Below are 19,352 nucleotides of genomic sequence, written 5' to 3'. Positions count from 1 at the left end.
TTCAGAGTTCCATGTTAACCAATCCATTCACCTCCCAATGTTCTGTCCACACCTAGGCAAATAAGAGGCATTGTTACCCACACATGCTGTCAAGAGAGCCCTGGCCTTCTATCTTGACAGGAATTGCCCTGTTGTCCACCTCCAAAAAGATTCTCGCCAGAATTCTCTTCGAACACCAGCTTCTTCTTACTGTGGAAATCCTCCCAGAATCGCAATGCAGATTCAGACCATTTTGAATTACCAACTATGATGTCTTCACTGCCTGTCAACTTCAGGAAAAGTGCCGCGGACAACATCCATCTCTGTACATGGCCTTCATCGACCTCTTGAAAGCATTCAACTCCTTCAACTGGGAGGCTGTATGGAGAATTCTTCTTCCATTTGGATGTTTGCCAAAACTTTTGCCATTCTTCTCCTCCTCCATGATGACATTGTTTGTGACAGTTGTCAGCACTGGATCTGAAATGGACCTCTTCCTAGGCCTGACAAGAGTCGAGAAAGGCTGTGTCTTGGCTTCAACTCCATTCTCCATCTTCCCTGTTGTTGTCATCTTTCTCATCACTGATAAGCTTCTATTCTGATTTGACATACAATACAGAATGGATGGCAAGCTCTTCAACCTCAGTCTGTGTCTTGGATCAGAGGTGACTGTCAGCAATGAACTCCCATGTGCAGACAACTGTGCCCTATGCGCCCACTTGGAAGAAGATCTTAAATTTGTCATTTTTTCTGAGGCCTACAACCAATTCGGCCTGACGCTCAACATCTAGAAAACTAAAGTACTCCACCAACAGGCTCCGAATCACCAGGATCATGCTCCTGTAATTCAGATCAACAAAGAGACCCTGGAGAACATCCAGCACTTCCTTTACCTTGGCAGTCATCTGTTGCAGAAAGCTGACATTGACAAGGAAATTCAACACTGCCTCCAATGTGCTAGTGCAGTTTTCAGATACTTGAGAGAACATGTCTTTGAAGATCATAACATCAAGAATCAAAGCAAGCTTCTCAGATTCGAATCCATTGTTATCCCTGCTCCACAATATCTTCTGAATCAAGGGGGATGACCAACACACCAACATCAGTGTTCTGTCCCAAGCCCAAACCTCTCACATTGAAGCTATGATCATTTGCCAACAGGTTTGTTGGGCTGGTTATGTTCTTCAAATGCCAGACAATTGACTCCTGAAGCAGGTCATGTTCTCACAACTGAGGAGGGGCAGGCAAAAGAAGCACTTCAAAAATACCCTCAAAACCAACATGAAGTGCAGTATTGACATAAACTTATGGGAAATTCAAGCCCTTGACTGACCAAAATGGAAAATGACCTTGTGGCAAGGATCCCAGTATTTCAAGGTCCAACAGAGACCATAGGAAATGGGAAAGGAGGAAAGAGTACTCTGCAGCTTGACTCAACGATCCAGATCCACCCCTTCCCTCGGAAATGTCTGCTCCAACTGTTACAAGATCAGTGGATCCCAGATTGGTCTCAGTAGCCACCTGCAGATCCACCAGCAATAATTGGCTTTTTATTTTTTTTATCTTTTTATGGAAAACAGTCATCCTCAAACTCTGAGGGATTAACAACTAAACCTTTCAGAAAGACCCCTAAACGATTTGTCTCAATTGCAGACAGATCACAAGGGTCTACAGTCTCTAAACAAAGACTTTACAGGTGGATATCCAACTGCATTAGCTGTTGCTACCAACCTTGTAATCTCCAAGCACCCTTGGACTTACAGACTCACTGTATGAGATCTATTTCCTCCTGTACAGCTTCTCTCAAATATGTTCCCATCACTGAAATATGTAGAGCTGTGACTTAGCACTCAGCAAAGATATGTACAGAGGTCCATGCAATAACTCAGTGGTTCTCAACCAGGGATCCAGGGCCCCCCTGCGGGGCCGCGAGCAGGTTTCAGGGGTTCCACCAAGCAGGGTCAGTGTTAGACTTTCTGGGCCCCAGGGCAGAAAGCCAAAGCTCCATTGTGCATGGCTAAAGCCCGGGGCCCTGAGCCCTTCTACCTGGGACTGAAGCCAAATCCTGGGCAACTTAGCTTCACAGGGCCTAGGTAATTGCCCTGCTTGCTACTCTCTAACTCTGGCCCTGGCTTATATGTTCAGAAAAACAGTTGTGGCACTGGTGGGCCATGGAGTTTTTATAGCATGTTGGGGGGGCCTCAAAAAGAAAAAGGTTGAGAACCCCTGCAATAACTCACAGTTCAGCCTCTGATACTGTATTTGACTCAGCTATACTTTCTTCAATACTAGACTTGACTCTGAAGCTCCCTCCTACTTAAAGGGAACTGCAGTGGAGTCACCCACAGTGGAGCACCCATAGGGACATGACTAAAAGAAGAAGAAATGGTTGCTCATCCTGTTCAGAAACTGTTGTTCTTTGACGTGTGTGTCTGTGGGTGCTCCACTACCCGCCCTCCTTCCCCGTTGGTTTGAAATTGTCTGCTGTGGAGCTTTGTGGTAGAGGGGGAACTGAGGGCGGTTCACCTACACAGTGCTATATAACAACAGCATGGAGTATGAAACTGAATAACACTCATGCGTGGGTTGTTCAGACACTGCTATGAGAAATCTGATCAAAGGTGCTGTGGGCGCAAGTGCACCTATATTGGAGCACCCATCAGGGGACAGATCTCGAAGAACCACAGTTATTACCCAGAGTGAATAACCATTTCTTACCAACCTGTTCCATACCTGTTGTGCTTTGAGGAGTGTTGCACATGTCCACTCCATGACCTACTTTCCTACCCCTTTGCATCATAGTTTCCAGCAAGAAGGGGTGTCGGGTGGCTCTGCCCTTTGTCTAATTGCAAGGGTGTGTGGCAGAGACAGGTACCAATGAGGGGGGAAGGTTTTGACAACCATGCTCAGGCTGCTCAGTCAACCAAAGTGGAATGGACATGTGCAACACATCTCAAAGAACAACAGTTACGGAACAGGTTAATAAGTTTTTATCACACATTCTAAATTGTGACAAACTTTCTGGAGTCTCCGTGTATTTGTGCACATTCTTTTAAATCTTCAAGACCACCTACAGACTCCTGCCTTCTGGAGAGATTGGATAATAAATAATTCCACCTTTGTCACTACCTCAATAAAACCACCTCAACAAATGAGGGAAGGTGGGAACCTGCATTCATTCATTCAATTAGGAAGCAATCAGGCTGGTCAGATAGTCAGGGATCAATCTGGTACCTCCTCAAGCGACTCTGTTACAGGGACTCTCAAACATAAAAGCTGGTTGATTTGCAGAAGGGGCTCAATTCAGGAGAGTGGAGTCTAAATCCAAAGGTTTTCCAGACAGTAATGTCCTCATTCAGATATCCTTTAAGTGGTGAGCTCTTTTGTTAAACAGAAAAAGCCAATTTTAACAGTAAGGGTATGCACCAAGGGATATGGTAAATTCTCAAATCACTTGGGAGGCTCTTAAATCAAGACTGGATGTCTTTCTAAAATATGTTTTAATCACTAGGTGATGATATGCATAGTTAGCAATAAAATCCCCTTCCTGTCATCAGAGAATGGTCTTTGCATCTGAGGGTTTTTGTTTTATAGGGACTGCAGTCCATTTGTCAGGTGTAGCTAGTCTACTTATTTTTGCATTTGCTTCTTCTGTTCAGACTGGGAATTGTTACATGTATGTAGCAGTTTAACATCTTTTCTTTAGTTTAATTATATTTCTATATCCAGTTGTAGAATAATGGAAGACTTGATTTGGCTACATAATGGATGGATGAGGCTACCAGTACTTAGTCTATATTCTTATTACAGCATCAGGTTCCCTCCTATCTCATGAGGTCATGAGACCTCATCAGTGAGCGTTGCTAGCCATATGTGTATTGGAGAAAACATTGCTTTCCACAGCTGTGCATGGCTTTTGCTGCTTGACAAACAGTCAGTGCTTCTATTTCTGCAGCACTAGTGCTACAGGGAAATAGTGACTGTAATAAAAAGCTGGATGTTTTTATAAAAAACAAACAGCACCACTTTCAATTCAAGGCCCCATAGAAGTTCACTAGCTAAACCAATTTTTGGTGAAAATGATTTTAATACAAAAGTGACTGACTGACCTTTTTCTCTTTTTAGAAAACTCAATAAAATTACAAAGTTCATAGAGGAAAACAAAGAGAAATTTACTCAGCTGGATTTGCAGGATGTTACAGTAAGGGAAAAACTAAAACATGCCAAAAGCAAAGCTAAAAAACTTCTGAAGCAGCTTGAAAAGGATAAAGAAAAGGTATATCTATGAAGCTTGCAACTCTTACTATCATCCAAATATTTACTTGTTTATCTATTCTGGATTTGGGGGCTCTCTGTTTTTTTTAAGATAACCTACAAAAGAAATTTTTTGCGGTTTTATGATAAAAGAAGGCCTTAAAAGTTTTTAAATTTGTTTTACACTAGAAATTGAGATCTTGTCTAGCATTTAAAGTGAGTGGAAAATGAAGCTCATGATATCAATTTTTTTTATTTTTATTTTGCAAGTCAGCTTCTAAGGATCTAGATCATTTTCTTGAGCCTTCATGCCTATGGATCCAACTACCAGGTTGATTGCCAGACTGGTTAACAGTGTAGCAACTTGATTGTTGCCAAAGAAAACTGAACATCCCTTCTATTGTAGCAAGTGTAATTATTTAACTGTTTCTGTCCCCTCCCAGCTCAAATATCTATCCATGTTTAAAAATGTAATGTTTCCCTGTCCTGGACTCAAGGTGGCTCACTTCTGGCACTACAAATTTTGTTTCTCTCCTACAGCTGTGAATATTATCTCCAGTAAGTAAGTGTAGGAAGTGGCATTTCCTTGTAAGTAGCTATCTGTGATATCATTGACTTATTCAGGAGAAACAGACTCCTGATCTCAGTTATTGGGAGAAGTTGCCAATAGAGCCACACACAGCAAAGAGGGTACAGAAGGGCTTAACACTGCCACCATTCATGAGAAGTTTGTTAGTTTATAGCTGTTAAGAGCAGAACTCCTGGTTTCACATGAATTCCAAATGTGACATAACTTTGAGGATGGACTTAACTAGGCTGCTTATTCCATATAATAATGTTAATAAGAGTAATTTTAAAAAATCATGTTGCTGTTCTTGAAGAAGTAACAGCCTTTTGAGGCAGCTATTCTGCAGCTGGTGTTGTGCCCTCCATGGCTAATATACAAAATTACCGAAATTTTAGGGCAGTGATAGCTGTGAAAAGGAAGAAAAGGGGGGGTGTTGGCCAAAATTATATATTCTTCTTCGAGTGATTGCTCCTATGCATTCCAGTTAGGTGTGCGTGCGCAGCTCGTCGGAAGATTTTTACCCTAGCAACACTCGGCGGGTCGGCTGGCGCCCCCTGGAGTGGCGCCGCTATAGCGCTGGATATATACCCCAGCCGACCCGTCCGCTCCTCAGTTCCTTCTTACCGCCTGTGACGGTCGTTGGAATGTTGGAGTGCTCCTTTGACCTCCACAGCCCTAGCTTCTCTCTGATTTCTTCTTTGTAGTTATTGTATATAGTACTTAAAAATAGTTAGATTAGTTCATTAGTATAGTTAGTTAGGGGAAATCGGGGGGCCTAGCCCTTCTTTTCCTGTACCGGTGCAGGCTCATGCCCAAGGCACCGGGATTTAAGCCTTGCTCGGCCTGTCAGCGGCCCATGCCGATTGGAGACCCTCACGACTCCTGCCTGCGGTGCTTAGGAGAGTCTCATCGTGCAGATAAGTGCCCTATTTGCAAGTCGTTTAAGCTGCGGACAAAGAAAGAGCGAGACTTTCGTCTAAAGCAGCTCTTGATGGAGTCGGCACTTAGCCCTGCGGTGCCGACATCAGCCGCTCCACAGTCCTCTTCGGTACGGAGCGCCCCAGCGGTTCCTGGCCGGTCCGGTACCGAGACTATGAAAAAGCAGCAACCGGCACCAGCGTCCCGGCACCGTTCCCTCTCTCCTGCGAGGAAGCGTAAGCCGGCGCAGACGGCCTCCAAGGCAACTGCACCAGGACCGCTTGCCCAACCACCGGCTTCGGCACCGACTCCGCCGGCACCCAAACCTTGCGCTGTACCATCGACTCCGGCGCTGCAAGAGCCGTTGAGTCCGGTACCGTCTTGCTCCCCGGTGCAAACCGTGGTCGAGCTGCCTCTCCCGTCGACACCCGAAACTTTTTCGACGGCGAGAGAGCTAATAGCGCTCACCGAGCCGCCGCGTATCCAGCCCTCGGCACCGCCGGTGTGGGCTGTGAAGTCAGTGGGTAAGCCGGCTATCATGCGGCCTCCTTCCCCTGACAGACGAGAGAGACGGTACTCCAGGTCCCGGTCCCGGTCCCGGAGACGTTTTCCTTCACGCTGATCCAGATCTCAGCGCCGGTCGCAGTCCCGGTCCACTCTCCATCGCGGTACCGGTCGCACTCCCAGAAACGATCCCGGTCCCGCTCTCCTGACCGGCGGTATCGGCGCAGATCCGGATCTCGGTACTGTTCCCGGTACCGTTCATCCCGCAGCCGCTCCCACCGCCGGGAATTGAGATCCTGGTCGACCTCCTGGCACCGGCACAGTCGATGGTCCCGATCTCGCTCCCGGCACCGTGACGACCGGTACCGTCCAGGGACAGACCGACAGCGTCGATGGCGCAGTCCCACAGCCTCTCCGCCCCGCCGTGGCCTTCGCAGCAGCCGTCTGTCTCCTCTCAAGCGGACAGTGTAGCCAAGCCACGCACTGACCCTCAAGGGCAGGACCAGGGTCCCCCCCAATGGGGCTTCTGGACCCCATGGGCCTATCATGAGGCTCAAGGGGTACCCCCCTCTCAGTACCCCAGAACTGCCGAACACAGGGCGCCAGAGGCTACGGTCAGCCGACCTCCTCCCTTGTCATTGGTAGAGGAACCTCCGCCACCTGTAGAGCAGCCCCCGGTCGCTGAGACTTCACCGCACATTGACAAGCCCCCACCGGACACACTAGTCCCGGGCCTATCGTCGTCTTCCTCGCTGGATGAGGCGGTGGCGGGGGCGTCGTCATCGGGCCCTCCCCCAATTGACCTCCGAGCCCACCAGGACTTACTTCGACGGGTGGCTCAGAACATTAACCTGCCTGTTGAGGAGGTGGCAGAGGATGATGACCCTGTGGTCAGCATAATCGGGGCTGATGCGCCTCTTCGGGTGGCTTTACCCTTTATTCGCACCATCCAGAGAAATGCAGATACTATTTGGCAGTCACCGGCTTCCATCCCTCCCACTGCTCGGGGGGGTGGAAAGGAAATACTTGGTCCCATCCAGAGGGTATGAGTATCTGTATACACACCCAGCTCCAGACTCGCTGGTAGTGCAGTCTGTTAATGATCGAGAGCACCATGGACAGCCAGCTCCAGTGCCGAAATCTAAAGAGGCGCGACGGATGGATCTTTTGGGACGGAAGGTCTATTCAGCCGGTGGCCTCCAACTGAGGATTGCCAACCAGCTGGCTCTCCTCAGCAGATACACCCATAACACCTTGGTGTCTCTGTCAAAGTTCAATGAGCTGATGCCGTCAGACTCCCGGCCTGAATTCACGGCCCTTATTGAGGAGGGTAAGAGAGCCTCCCGGTCGGCACTCCAAGCCTCTCTGGACTCTGCAAATTCAGGAGCCAGGACTTTGGCTTCTGGGGTAACCATGAGGAGAATTTCATGGCTGCAGGCCTCCACATTGCCGCCTGAAGTCCAACACACGATCCAGGACTTACCGTTTGATACCCAGGGTCTGTTTTCCGAAAAAACAGACTCAAGGCTGCAGACCCTCAAGGATGGTCGGGTCACTATCCGCTCCCTGGGCATGCACACGCCGGTTACCCAGTGGAGATCCTTCAGGCCACAGCCATACCGCCCGTTCAACCAGCCCCGGCCACGCCCCGATAATAGGCGCAGACCTATTGGTGTAGACCGTCGGGCAACTGGGGAAAATAGCCCCAAGCGCCCTCCAAGCCCCCCCCCGGGGCCTAAACCAAATTTTTGATGGGACGCCCAAGGACGGCCCACCAGTTTCTTTACCGGATCCTTCCCCGTTGTTTTTCAACCGTCTTTCCCACTTCCTACTGGCGTGGTCCCAGATAACAACAGACAACTGGGTACTCCGCACGGTGCAGTTTGGTTACCGACTTCAGTTTGTTTCGCCCCCTCCCTCCCACCCACCCTCCCTGTCCCTCTTCAAGGACCCCTCTCACGAGCAGTTCCTCTTACAAGAGGTCGAGACTCTGTTGAGTTTGGGTGCCATCGAGGAGGTGCCGGAAGGCATGCGAGGCAGGGGATTTTATTCCCGATATTTCCTAATCCCCAAGGCGAAGGGAGGTCTACGACCCATACTAGACCTCCGAGAGCTCAACAGATATCTGCTCAAGCTCAAGTTCCGCATGGTAACCCTGGGGACCATTATTCCCTCCCTGGATCTGGGAGACTGGTTTGCCGCCCTCGACATGAGGGACGCGTACTTCCACATCATGATTTACCCCCCTCATCGCTGCTACCTACGCTTCGTCGTCAACAGCATGCACTACCAGTTTACGGTGCTCCCCTTCGGCCTCTCAACGGCACCGAGGGTCTTCACCAAGTGCATGGCAGTGGTTGCCGCGGCCCTTCGCCGTCGTCGCATACATGTTTACCCGTATCTCGACGACTGGCTGGTCCGCGGATCATCCCGCCAACTTGTAACGAGTCAAATGGCCGAGATCCTAGGCCTGTTTCAGCGGCTAGGCCTTATGATCAACGCTGAGAAGTCTACCTTGGCTCCAACACAAAGGGTGGAGTTCATCGGTGCGGTCCTCGATTCCAATTTAGCCAGGGCCTGCCTCCCTCAACCTCGGCACCAAACTTTGGCTTCCCTCGTAAGAGACCTACAGTCCTTTCCGACAACAACGGTGCGGTCTTGCCTCCGCCTCCTGGGCCACATGGCGGCATGCACATTCGTGACCATGTACGTGAGGCTGCGTCTTCGCTCCTTTCAGACTTGGCTTGCATTGGTGTACCGCCCGCACCGCGACTCCATAGATATGGTGGTCACAGTCCCGAGATCAACCTTCGAGCGCTCAACTGGTGGCTGAACCCCAGAGGTAGTGTGTGCCGGAGTTCCGTTCCGCCCACCCCACCCCTCCGTCACGTTGACCATGGATGCTTCGGCTGGGGTGCACACCTCGACAACCTGCACACCCAGGGTCTCTGGTCGCCCCATGAACTCTCCCTGCATATCAATGTCAGGGAGCTGCGGGCGATTCGCTTGGCCTGTCAAACCTTCCACGCCCATCTCCAAGGGCGCTGCGTGGCCGTTTTCACGGAAAACATGACGGCGATGTTTTACGTCAACAGACAGGGCGGAGCTCGTTCATCCCTGCTTTGCACGGAAGCGATGCACCTTTGGGACTTCTGCATAACCCACTCTATTCACCTGGTAGCATCGTTTCTTCCAGGAGTGCAGAACACGCTGGCCGACCATCTCAGCAGGTCATTCCTCTCCCACGAGTGGTCGATTCGCCCGGATGTTATCCACACAGTTTTCCAGAGGTGGGGTGTTCCCCAAATAGACCTGTTTGCCTCCATAGAGAACAGGAAATGCCACCAGTTCTGCTCTTACCAGGGTCGCTCCCAGGGCTCCCTATCGGACGCATTCCTCCGCTCCTGGACGGGTCACCTGCTATATGCCTTCCCTCCATTTCCCCTCGTACACCGGGTGCTACTCAAGCTCCGGAGGGACAGGGCCCGCCTCATACTCGTCGCTCCGGCCTGGCCGAGACAGCACTGGTACACCCTGCTGCTCGATCTCTCCGTACGGGATCACATTCCCCTCCCCTTATGGCCGGACCTGATAACGCAGGACTTCGGCAGGCTTCGCCACCCGGACCTGCAGTCCCCCCATCTTACAGCTTGGTTCCTACGTGGCTGACCTGAGCGGAGCGGGACTGTTCTGCTGCGGTGCAGCAAGTCCTGATGGAAAGCAGGAAGCCTTCCACTCGGTCGACCTACCTCGCAAAATGGAAGCGTTTCGCGCTTTGGTGCGATCAGAAGGGTCTCAATCCTTTCGTGGTCCCTATTCCTACGATCCTGGACTACCTCTGGTCTCTCAAGGAGCAAGGTCTCGCGGTCTCCTCCTTGAAGGTGCACTTGACGGCCATTTCTGCCTTTCGACCAGGCATAGGAGAACGGTCCATCTTTTCCAATCAGATGGTTTCCCGCTTCCTTAAGGGACTAGACCGCTTGTACCCGCCGGTACGGCGTCCTGCACCTTCCTGGGATCTGAACTTAGTTTTAGCCAAGCTTATGGGAGCCCCCTTTGAGCCCTTGGCCACGTGTTCCCTTCTCTATTTGTCATGGAAAACGGCCTTTCTCGTCGCTGTAACTTCAGCAAGACGAGTTTCCGAGCTTCACGCCCTAACGGCTGGTCCACCGTATACCATCTTCCATGGAGATAAGGTGCAGCTTCGGCCACACCCAGCCTTCCTTCCTAAGGTGGTGTCGGTCTTCCATGTGAACCAGGACATTTTCCTCCCGGTTTTTTTCCCGAAGCCGCACGCCTCACGTCGTGAACAACAGCTTCACAGCCTCGACGTCCGCAGGGCCCTCGCGTTTTACATAGAGCGAACGAAGCCCTTCCGGCGTTCGCCCCAGCTATTCATAGCGGTTGCCGATCGCATGAAGGGCAATCCGGTCTCCTCGCAGAGGATCTCCTCCTGGGTGACATCATGTATCCGGACATGCTACGAGCTTGCTCATGTGCCAGCTAGCCGTCTCACCGCTCACTCCACGAGAGCGCAAGCCTCTTCTGCCGCCTTCCTGGCCCATGTCCCCATCCAGGACATCTGTCGGGCGGCTACCTGGTCTTCGGTCCACACCTTTGCTGCCCACTACTCGTTGGTGCAACAGTCTAGAGACGATGCAGCCTTCGGCTCAGCAGTCTTACTCTCTGCCACGTCTCATTCCGACCCCACCGCCTAGGTAAGGCTTGGGAATCACCTAACTGGAATGCATAGGAGCAATCACTCGAAGAAGAAAAGATGGTTACTCACCGTTGTAACTGTTGTTCTTCGAGATGTGTTGCTCCTATCCATTCCAGACCCGCCCTCCTTCCCCACTGTCGGAGTAGCTGGCAAGAAGGAACTGAGGAGCGGACGGGTCGGCTGGGGTATATATGCAGCGCTATAGCGGCGCCACTCCAGGGGGCGCCAGCCAACCCGCCGAGTGTTGCTAGGGTAAAAATTTTCTGACGAGCCATGCACGCGGCGCGCGCACACCTAACTGGAATGGATAGGAGCAACACATCTCGAAGAACAACAGTTACAACGGTGAGTAACCGTCTTTTTCTAAAGGATCAGGACTACTGTTCTGTGATGCAGACCGCCAGTTTAGCATCTGGACTGCTGTTCCTTCACAGGGTTATCTAGGGAACTGCTAGGTCTTCCTCAAACGTATGTCAGTGTGGATCCTACTGTAGTGCACAAGTGCCCTGTGCCTCCTTATTTTCCTATACAAGGGTATAAAGAGTTGTGTGGCTGCTGCCCTCCCTCATTTCCCTCTTGCCGACCATAGTAGCATGAGAGAAAATAGTGAATGTCTGACCTTCTAGTCTTTAGCTCTGGCTAAACCCTTCAAGAACCCTTAAAAACCTCTCCGAATTTTATTTCACCTAGAGAAGACCAGAGTGAATGAGCTCAGCCCATCTGAGCTGGCTTCTGATGCTTGTATAGGGTATTTCAACATAGTGGGCTCTAAGCCTGCTCTTAAGCTTCAAGCCCTGTCCTCCTTGCGTTAGTCTAATCTGTTAAAGGATGGGCATAAGAGATGCTTTGAATGCCAGTTGTTCTCTTTGAGGACTGGCAAGTCACAGAATGCTCAACAAAAGCATTACTTGTTGGAGCAATCAGTGACTGTCTCCTCAAGTAAGGGGTAGATGGATACTAGAACCCACAAAATATCACCAGACAAGGCACTCTCCGATGTTATGTCCAGCAGACATGTAATGCCAAGAACAATTGGCAGAGACAAGGGCAGAGACACCAGATGGAACTCAGTGCCTTCCCACAAGAAAAGACCACACAAGGACTCCAGGGAGAAAGCGACTAAGTCCCAAATGGAATTGAATACTAGTGACGAGCCTCCTACCTTCGCAGCACCAAGTAAACTTTCTGCAGCACCACCCCCATCTGTATCGATAATATAGCCCTCTGTGTTGATATCTTTAGCAGAGTCACTGATACTATAGGATATGGCATTAGAGAAATCCAGAATGATCTCTCTACCAACACAATTATCAGCACCAGTGTGGACCCTGTGACCAAGAGCACCATATACCCTGTCTCTGCCCCTTGAGAAAACATACTACTCCTCTCTATCCCTAGGCCACATGTTCTCTTCGCCTTTGAGCAGAGAATCTTCTTCCCTGAGATCTGTGTCCAGGAATGCCGAAGGTCTTGGTGATGCTCATTATAGTGCTGAGCTCCAACTACATTAGAAATCGTGTTGGATTGGCCATCATCAAACAAGCCAGCCATATTCATACAGCATGCCAGTTGTATGACTTACTAAGATCAACCTTCACACACCTCCAGGAGCAGATCTTTGTCTCATTCCAGGAGATAAAAATTACACTTCCCAGTGGCATGCAAGTCCAGACCATCCACCAACACTTAAAAGGAAGAAACAGCATCAGGAGAAACAGCAACAACATTCTGCTTCACTATCCAAAGACTTTTCTTCCTCGTCACCTGATGAAGTAGTGGCCATGATACCAGCACCAGATTTTCAGTCATTTCAATAACTAGTTATGAGAACTGCAGACTCTCTAGAAATAGACACATTTGTCATAAGACAAATCTCTTATGTTACTCAACTTATTGGCGACTTCAGGCCCAGACAAATCACCTTTCCAATAAATAGACTGCTTGACCTGCTGGGACCCTATGGTAAATGCCTGCCACAATACCACCTACCACAAAAAGTGTGGAGAAACAATACCAAGTCCCTCCAAAAAGGTTTCAGTACTACTGTGCCCATTCCAACCCAGGCTCCTTGGTTGTCTCAGCAGTTCAGGAGAAATCCAAATTGAACAAAAGCACCTCAAAGGACCAAGGACTCAAAGGAACTTGACCTTTTTAAGAGCAAATCCTACTTCTCCACCCCCCTCCACCTCAGGGGGCAAATTATCCTACGCTCTTCTAGCTAAATATAATTTTTTTGAACTAAGAGAAAATGAAACCCTTTCTGGCAAAGTTCCCACCTTAGAAAAGAAAAGAGCTGAAAGATAAGCAGGGGGGCAACTTAATGATCAAAACAGCCTTACCAAGCGACAATGGACTCTTCAGACACGATGACTGGATCCATGGCCACAGCAGTGACAAAGAAAAGGGCTTGATGGATTAAGGCATTGGGCATTCAATGAGATGTGCAAATCACAGTAAAAGTCCTTTGAAAGGATGGATTTACTCAGTTAGCACACCATTCTATGTTCCTTAAAAGATTCTAAGGCAGTGGTCCCCAAACTCTGGGGCATGCCCCTGGGCCAGCCCCCACGGGGGGTTAGGAAGGAGTAACACCCAGCCCAACTCTGCCCCAAGCTCTGCTTCGGGCCTGTCCACAGTTCCACTCCAGGCCCTGCTCCCAGTCTTGGCACTGGCTCCCAGCCATGGTTCCAGCCCCACTCCCAGTAGCAGCCACAGCCCTAACCCTAGCTGGGGACGGGGGAGGGAAGGAACAGGGTTAGGGGGGTGCATGACGTAAAAAGTTTGGGGACCACTGCTCTAAGGCTACATTGTTCTCATTAGGGATATATACCTGGAACCTGTATCACAAACCATACCGTTATCAGCACCAGAGAAAACAGTCTTATGGGAAACAGCCAAATTATTCTCCTAAGGCGCAGCCCAAGTACAACAGGAGACACCAATCTGCCTCCTTTTCAGTCATTCTTACAGTCCTATCATGTATGTGTCAGATTGGTCCTCTCCTTCAAAGAAAGGAAACTCCATTGAAGTAATGTGCGTGTGTGTTTTGTTCAGAATTTTGTTTCGATTAGTGCTTGAGAAGTCTGACTGGAACTGAGTGAGGCTTCTTGGAGGTGATACTATTAAAAGCTTGACAATCAGCTGAAATCCAAAGAGAAGACAAGGAGCCTCAGCCCAAATTCTAGAGTGCTGGTCTCTTGCAAAATAGCAATTTAGAGGGTGAAACAAAAAAACTTTTGTTCTTGCTCACTTACATAAAGCAATGTTAGTGAATAAAACTGCCCTTTAGAGATACTTTATATATGTACTTCATCACTGAAGCAGGGAGATATTTGCAGTCCTGAAGGTAGATGTAGTAGATAGTCTCAGCGTGATGTTAGGGCTCATAGATGTTTACATTTCCTCAGGTTTCCCTCATTGTCCATAGCATAAGAAGGCAAAGCTTAAAGATAAAATAAACTTTCCTTTTTTGTTTCAGTTAATGGAAAAAATTAAAAATGTCTTCATTAACAGGTTGAACAATTTAAACGTGTACCTGGCAACAGTGAGACAACTATCAGTGAAGCATCATCTAAGAAAGAAGTTCTTGAAAAGGAAAAAGAGCGAGAAGAAGAAAAATTAAAACAAGTTATGGATAGCCTTAAACAGGAAACACAAGGACTTCAGAAAGAGAAAGAGGTTTGAAACATTTGATGTCCATAAACTTGGACTAATTTGTTAACTTTTACATTAATATGAGTTAGATGGTTCAGAGGTATTTCAAGAGAGCTATTTTGTACAGGAATATTACTCTCTCAGGCACGAGCTTCAAATATAGAGCAGGCTGGGAAATGGAATTTCCATTCTGTGGGAAATTCTCACATTTCAAGATTTGTTTTTGTTCTGAATCGGAACAAAAAGGAAATTCTAAAAAAGTCACTTTGAAACCATTGAGACTCACTTTATTTCAATAATGTTGAAAATTATTGTAGTAAAAATGAAACTTTTTACCATACCAAAATGAATTGTTTCAACTTTCTGCTGTTAAATTTAGTTGAGATAGACCTATTTCTATGATGTGTATGGATTTCAGCTAACCTGTATTTTCCAGCAGAAAACAATTCTGTCAAAGTAGTTGAAGAGTTGGTTAAAAAAATTTCAATGCCTAATTAATACTACAATAATTAGCTAGTATTCTGTAATTTTTGTTAAAAACCTGTCTGGGTGTGAAGTTGGCTTTATGCTATATAATCTTTGTACTCTTTCTTGTATTTGAAAACCTCTGTGAAGTTTGTCTGTTTAATTCATGAAGAGCGTCTATCTCTTTAAGGTTTTGGGGTTGTTGTTTTTTTTGCCACTTGAGTAACTAGAATAAAGCTGGGCTGGAAAAACAACAGTGGCTTCCAAATCACTCAAATAGTCTGATTTAATTAGAGCATAATGCCTTACTTCACTTTAGTACATTACTGAGCCCAAATCCAGGATGGGGTGGGAATGGATATCTAGCAGTGATTGTGGTTTATATGTTCTTCCTGTTTGTCATCAAAATTCACAATTCAGATTTCTATTATGACAATAAGGGACCAGTTTTTATTTAACTGAGCCCATTTATGCCAAATTCACCATATCTTTCTGTTCAAGAGATTAAGAGTATGCCACCTCTCCTCTGCTGCTTCTCTCACTCAGCTATACATAGAATATATTAGCTTACGCAGCTCAGTCATCCCACCAGTTTTCAGTTTTTTTTATTTTAATTATTTCTAATGTAATGTACTGTCCATTTCTACAGGGCAAGGAAAAAGAACTTATGGAGTTCAGCAAAACAGTGAATGAAGCACGTTCTAAGATGGATGTAGCCCAATCAGAACTTGATATCTACCTCAGTCACCATAATACAGCAGTGTCTCAGTTAAATAAAACAAAAGAGGCTCTAAAGACAGCTTCAGGAACCCTTAAGGAAAGGATAGCTGGTATCAAAGAGCTAGATACAAAATTACCTCAAGCTGAACAGGAACTAAAGCAGGTTAGACTTAAGTTTCATATTTCATTTAAGAATCATTCATTCAGGAGCTGTTTCATTCTTATGATGTAGTCCAGAGGTGGGCAAAATGGGGCCCGCAGGCCACAGCTGGCCCATGGGACCGTCCTGCCTGGCCCTTGAGCTCCCAGCTGGAGAGGCTAGCCCCTGACCCGTCCCCCGCTGCCCCCCTCCACCCCACCCCCAGCCATGCCGCTGCACAGGCAACATTCTGGGCAGCGGGGTTACGCATTCCTGCTGGACAGTGTGGCGGCATGTCTAGCTCTGGCCGGCCAGCGTGGCTGCCAGACTTGCTGCTCTGAGCAACATGGTAAGGGGGCAGGGAGCGGGGGGGTTGGATAAGGGGCAGAGAGTCCCGGGGGGCAGTCCAGGGACAGGAAGCAGCGGGCAGTTGGATGCGGTGGAGGTTCGGGGGGAGGGGAGGGTTGGAAAAGCCCCTTTCCTACCCAGCCCTCCATACAGTTTTGCAACCCCAATATGGCCCTCGGGCCAAAAAGTTTGCCCACCCTGATGTTGTGTCTCTATACATATATTTAAGTTTAATTGCACTCTGAAAAACGTGGAAATGGACCCCATCATAATCGATAGATCTTTGTACTCCCTAACCACACTGAGTCATATTTGTTTAATTTAGTAGCAAAAGTTTCTTAAACTGCTATTAAAACTTAAGAGCCAATGCAGCTATGGGAAAATGAGCTGTAGTCCCCTATGGGTTTTGCTGCTTCTTAGAGTGCTTGCTCATGTCCATTCCATGTTAGGTGTGCATGCGTCGTGTGCACCATTGCCAGAGATTTTTCCCTTAGTGGTATCTGTTGGGCTGGCTCTAGCACTCTCTGCTGCTGTGCACTTATGTGCTGATATAAGGGGTGCCACTGGCCCTGCACTCTCTCAGTTCCTTCTAACCGCCCGTAATGGTTGCTGGAACAACTCCTCTTACTTCAGCAAGACATTTTCAGTGTTTTTTCTTCTCTGGATCTTAGTTAATGAGTCTTAATATAGTTGTACTGTAAATATTTTAAATAGTACTAGTGTAGATAGTTAGAACCCTTCCCTTATCATTATGGGGCTTCCTTCGCCCCTGGGGCTGGGCATGCCCCAGGCTTCAAACCTTCTGCCTCCTGTGACAAGCCTATGCGGGTGAGTGACCTGCACTGCAGTTGTCTGAAGTGTCTGAGGGAAACTCACATGAGAGCACTCTGTCTAATTTGTCGAGACTTTAAGCCTTGTACAAAGAATGACACAGAGCAAACTGAAAGCTATCCTAATTGAAGCTGCTCTTATCCTTCCTTCAGAGCCAAGTAACTCAGATTCAGCACCAAGCACTTCACCCTCAATGCGAAGTGCTCCTCTGGTACCACATGCATCCCAGCGCAATGCTCCATCTCTGATGCTGAGGAAGAAGCATAAAAAGCAGCACACTGATAGAAAGGCAAGCAAAGCCAAGGCAGTGGAGTGCAACCCAACTTAGACCACTCCTCTACCTCCAGTCCCGTGGCAGCACCGTTGAGTCCGATGCAGGATCTCCCTCCAGCATTGGGAAATCATCAAGGCGCCAGTGAAATTGTGGTGCCTTCAACTCCAGAGGCCTTTGCAGTGGCCAGGGACTTATTGTTCCCGGTACCACTGTCTTCGATGGGACAACTGCCAGCTCCAATAAGCACAAGCAGGAGAGAGCATAGTGCTCTGAGCTCCTTCCCAGCACTGGAACCTTCAGTACCTTCTAGGTGCAAGCCAACCCTCCTTTCCTCTATGAGGTCATCCCCAGTCCACCACTGGTCCCCAGACCCTCGGCACTTGAACGACAGAAGTGAGGGGAGGGGTACCGCTCTCCTGTGCTCACCTTGGGAGGACTTGTGGTCTGAACCAGAGGTGGAGCCCTACACTCAACCCAAGAGCCACCACCACTACCTATCCTATGTGTTTCAGGACCTCAGTGTGTGTCCCCCTGCCAGTACCTGGTCAGTGGCCTATGCAATGGCCACTCTGGAATGCATGGGGGTTTCCCCCTGGTACCTGGTCTGGTCTGTCTTCTCACAAATCATACTTGATTGCTTCTGAGAGGAGGGCCCCAGCTCCACTGGGTATCAGACCATTCTGGTACCAAACCCACTACCAATACACAGGATCTGGAGCCTGTGAAGGTAATTTAGGCTGAAGAAGAGGAAGAAGTCCATCCTCCGGTACAGGCCTCTTCTTCCTCTTCCCCAGACAAGGCCATCTGGGGACCAACTGGATCGCTGCCGCAAGATGACTTCAGAGTCCATCAGGAGTTTCTGAAGCAGATAGGTGTTAACCTGGGGCTAGAGATTGAGGAGCTCAAAGAATCCTTTCATAGCCTCATTGACATTCTGGCTGCAGCAGCACCATCTAAAGTGGCCCGACCCATTAACAAGACGGTAATGGGTCTGGTCAAAGCCCTCTGGCAGACCCCATCTTCTCTCCCTCCCCTCTGTCTTTGAAGGGGGCAGAGAAGAAATATTACGTGCCAGTCAACAGATATTGAGTACCTATACTCTTATATCCCTCCTGGGTCCCTAGTTGCCAGTGAGAGGGATTGACAGGGCCAAAACAAATGCTACTCCCAAAAAGGACGCAAAGAAAATCTATCTGTTTGGGAAGAAAGTTTATTCCACAGGTGGTCTTCAGCTACTTATCTCAAACCAGCAAATCCTGATGGGGAGATACGATTACAACTTGTGGGATTCCTTGTCCAAATTTAAAGACTCCATGCCTCAGGACTCAAGGCAGGAATTCTCTGCCCTCTTAGAGGAGGGTAAGAATGTTGCAAGAGCCTCTCTCCAGGCGTCACTCAACTTAGCTGACACAGCAGCCAGGCTGATGGCCACTGCAATGTCTATGAGGTGATGCTCTTGGCTACAGTCCTTGGGGTGACCTCAAGAGGTCCAGCAGTCAATCCAGGACCTCCCTTTTGAAGACTCCTTGTCGAAGATTCCAAGGCCTGAAAGGCTCAAGGGCTACCCTCAGGTCCCTGGGCCTCTATGCTCCATCCATTGCAAGGAAGCACTTCTGGCCTCAACGACCAGCCCGTTTCTCAGGTTCACCACTGAGATAGGATCTGTACAAAAGGCAGAGGTTACAAGTATTGTCAGTCGCTCCCATCTACCTCATCCTCACTGCTGAGGTCACATAGGTACTCCAGTGAATGCAAACATGCCTTTTGAGGGTTCTATACCAGTTTCCACCTTCGATCCTGACCTCCCCTTTGGTTTTGGACTGACTTTCCCACATCAGCCTGGCTTGGTCCCACATTAAATTGTACCGCTGGCTGCTAAATACAGTGGTGGACAGTTATATCCTTCAGTTCTCATCCACCCCTCCTCTCCCACCCCCATCCCTGTCCCTCTTCAGGAACCCTTCTCATGAGTAGTTCC

At 48.5% G+C, this 19,352-nt stretch overlaps 1 protein-coding gene and 1 long non-coding RNA gene across 11 annotated transcripts in view; one reads left to right on the top strand and one right to left on the bottom strand.

Annotated features, from left to right (window-relative positions):
* LOC120372311 overlaps positions 1 to 17,666 on the bottom strand; it is a 77,079-nt gene extending 59,413 nt beyond the window's left edge. For all 4 annotated transcript variants that reach the window (XR_005584849.1, XR_005584848.1, XR_005584847.1 and 1 more), the window contains exon 1: positions 17,442 to 17,666. This is a non-coding gene — a long non-coding RNA (uncharacterized LOC120372311). The remainder of the gene's footprint in view (positions 1 to 17,441) is intronic.
* SMC4 (structural maintenance of chromosomes 4) overlaps positions 1 to 19,352 on the top strand; it is a 126,630-nt gene that overhangs the window by 65,708 nt on the left and 41,570 nt on the right. For all 7 annotated transcript variants that reach the window (XM_039489302.1, XM_039489306.1, XM_039489303.1 and 4 more), the window contains 3 exons: positions 4,105 to 4,255; positions 14,457 to 14,621; positions 15,712 to 15,945. In XM_039489302.1, the coding sequence (XP_039345236.1) occupies positions 4,105 to 4,255; positions 14,457 to 14,621; positions 15,712 to 15,945 (550 nt within the window). The remainder of the gene's footprint in view (positions 1 to 4,104; positions 4,256 to 14,456; positions 14,622 to 15,711; positions 15,946 to 19,352) is intronic.

The sequence above is a fragment of the Mauremys reevesii genome, linkage group 9 (assembly GCF_016161935.1).
Source record: "Mauremys reevesii isolate NIE-2019 linkage group 9, ASM1616193v1, whole genome shotgun sequence".
In the NCBI taxonomy this organism is placed as follows: domain Eukaryota; kingdom Metazoa; phylum Chordata; order Testudines; family Geoemydidae; genus Mauremys; species Mauremys reevesii.
The sequence above is the reverse complement of the archived record's forward strand: the minus strand, read 5'-3'. Positions and strand labels throughout refer to the sequence as shown.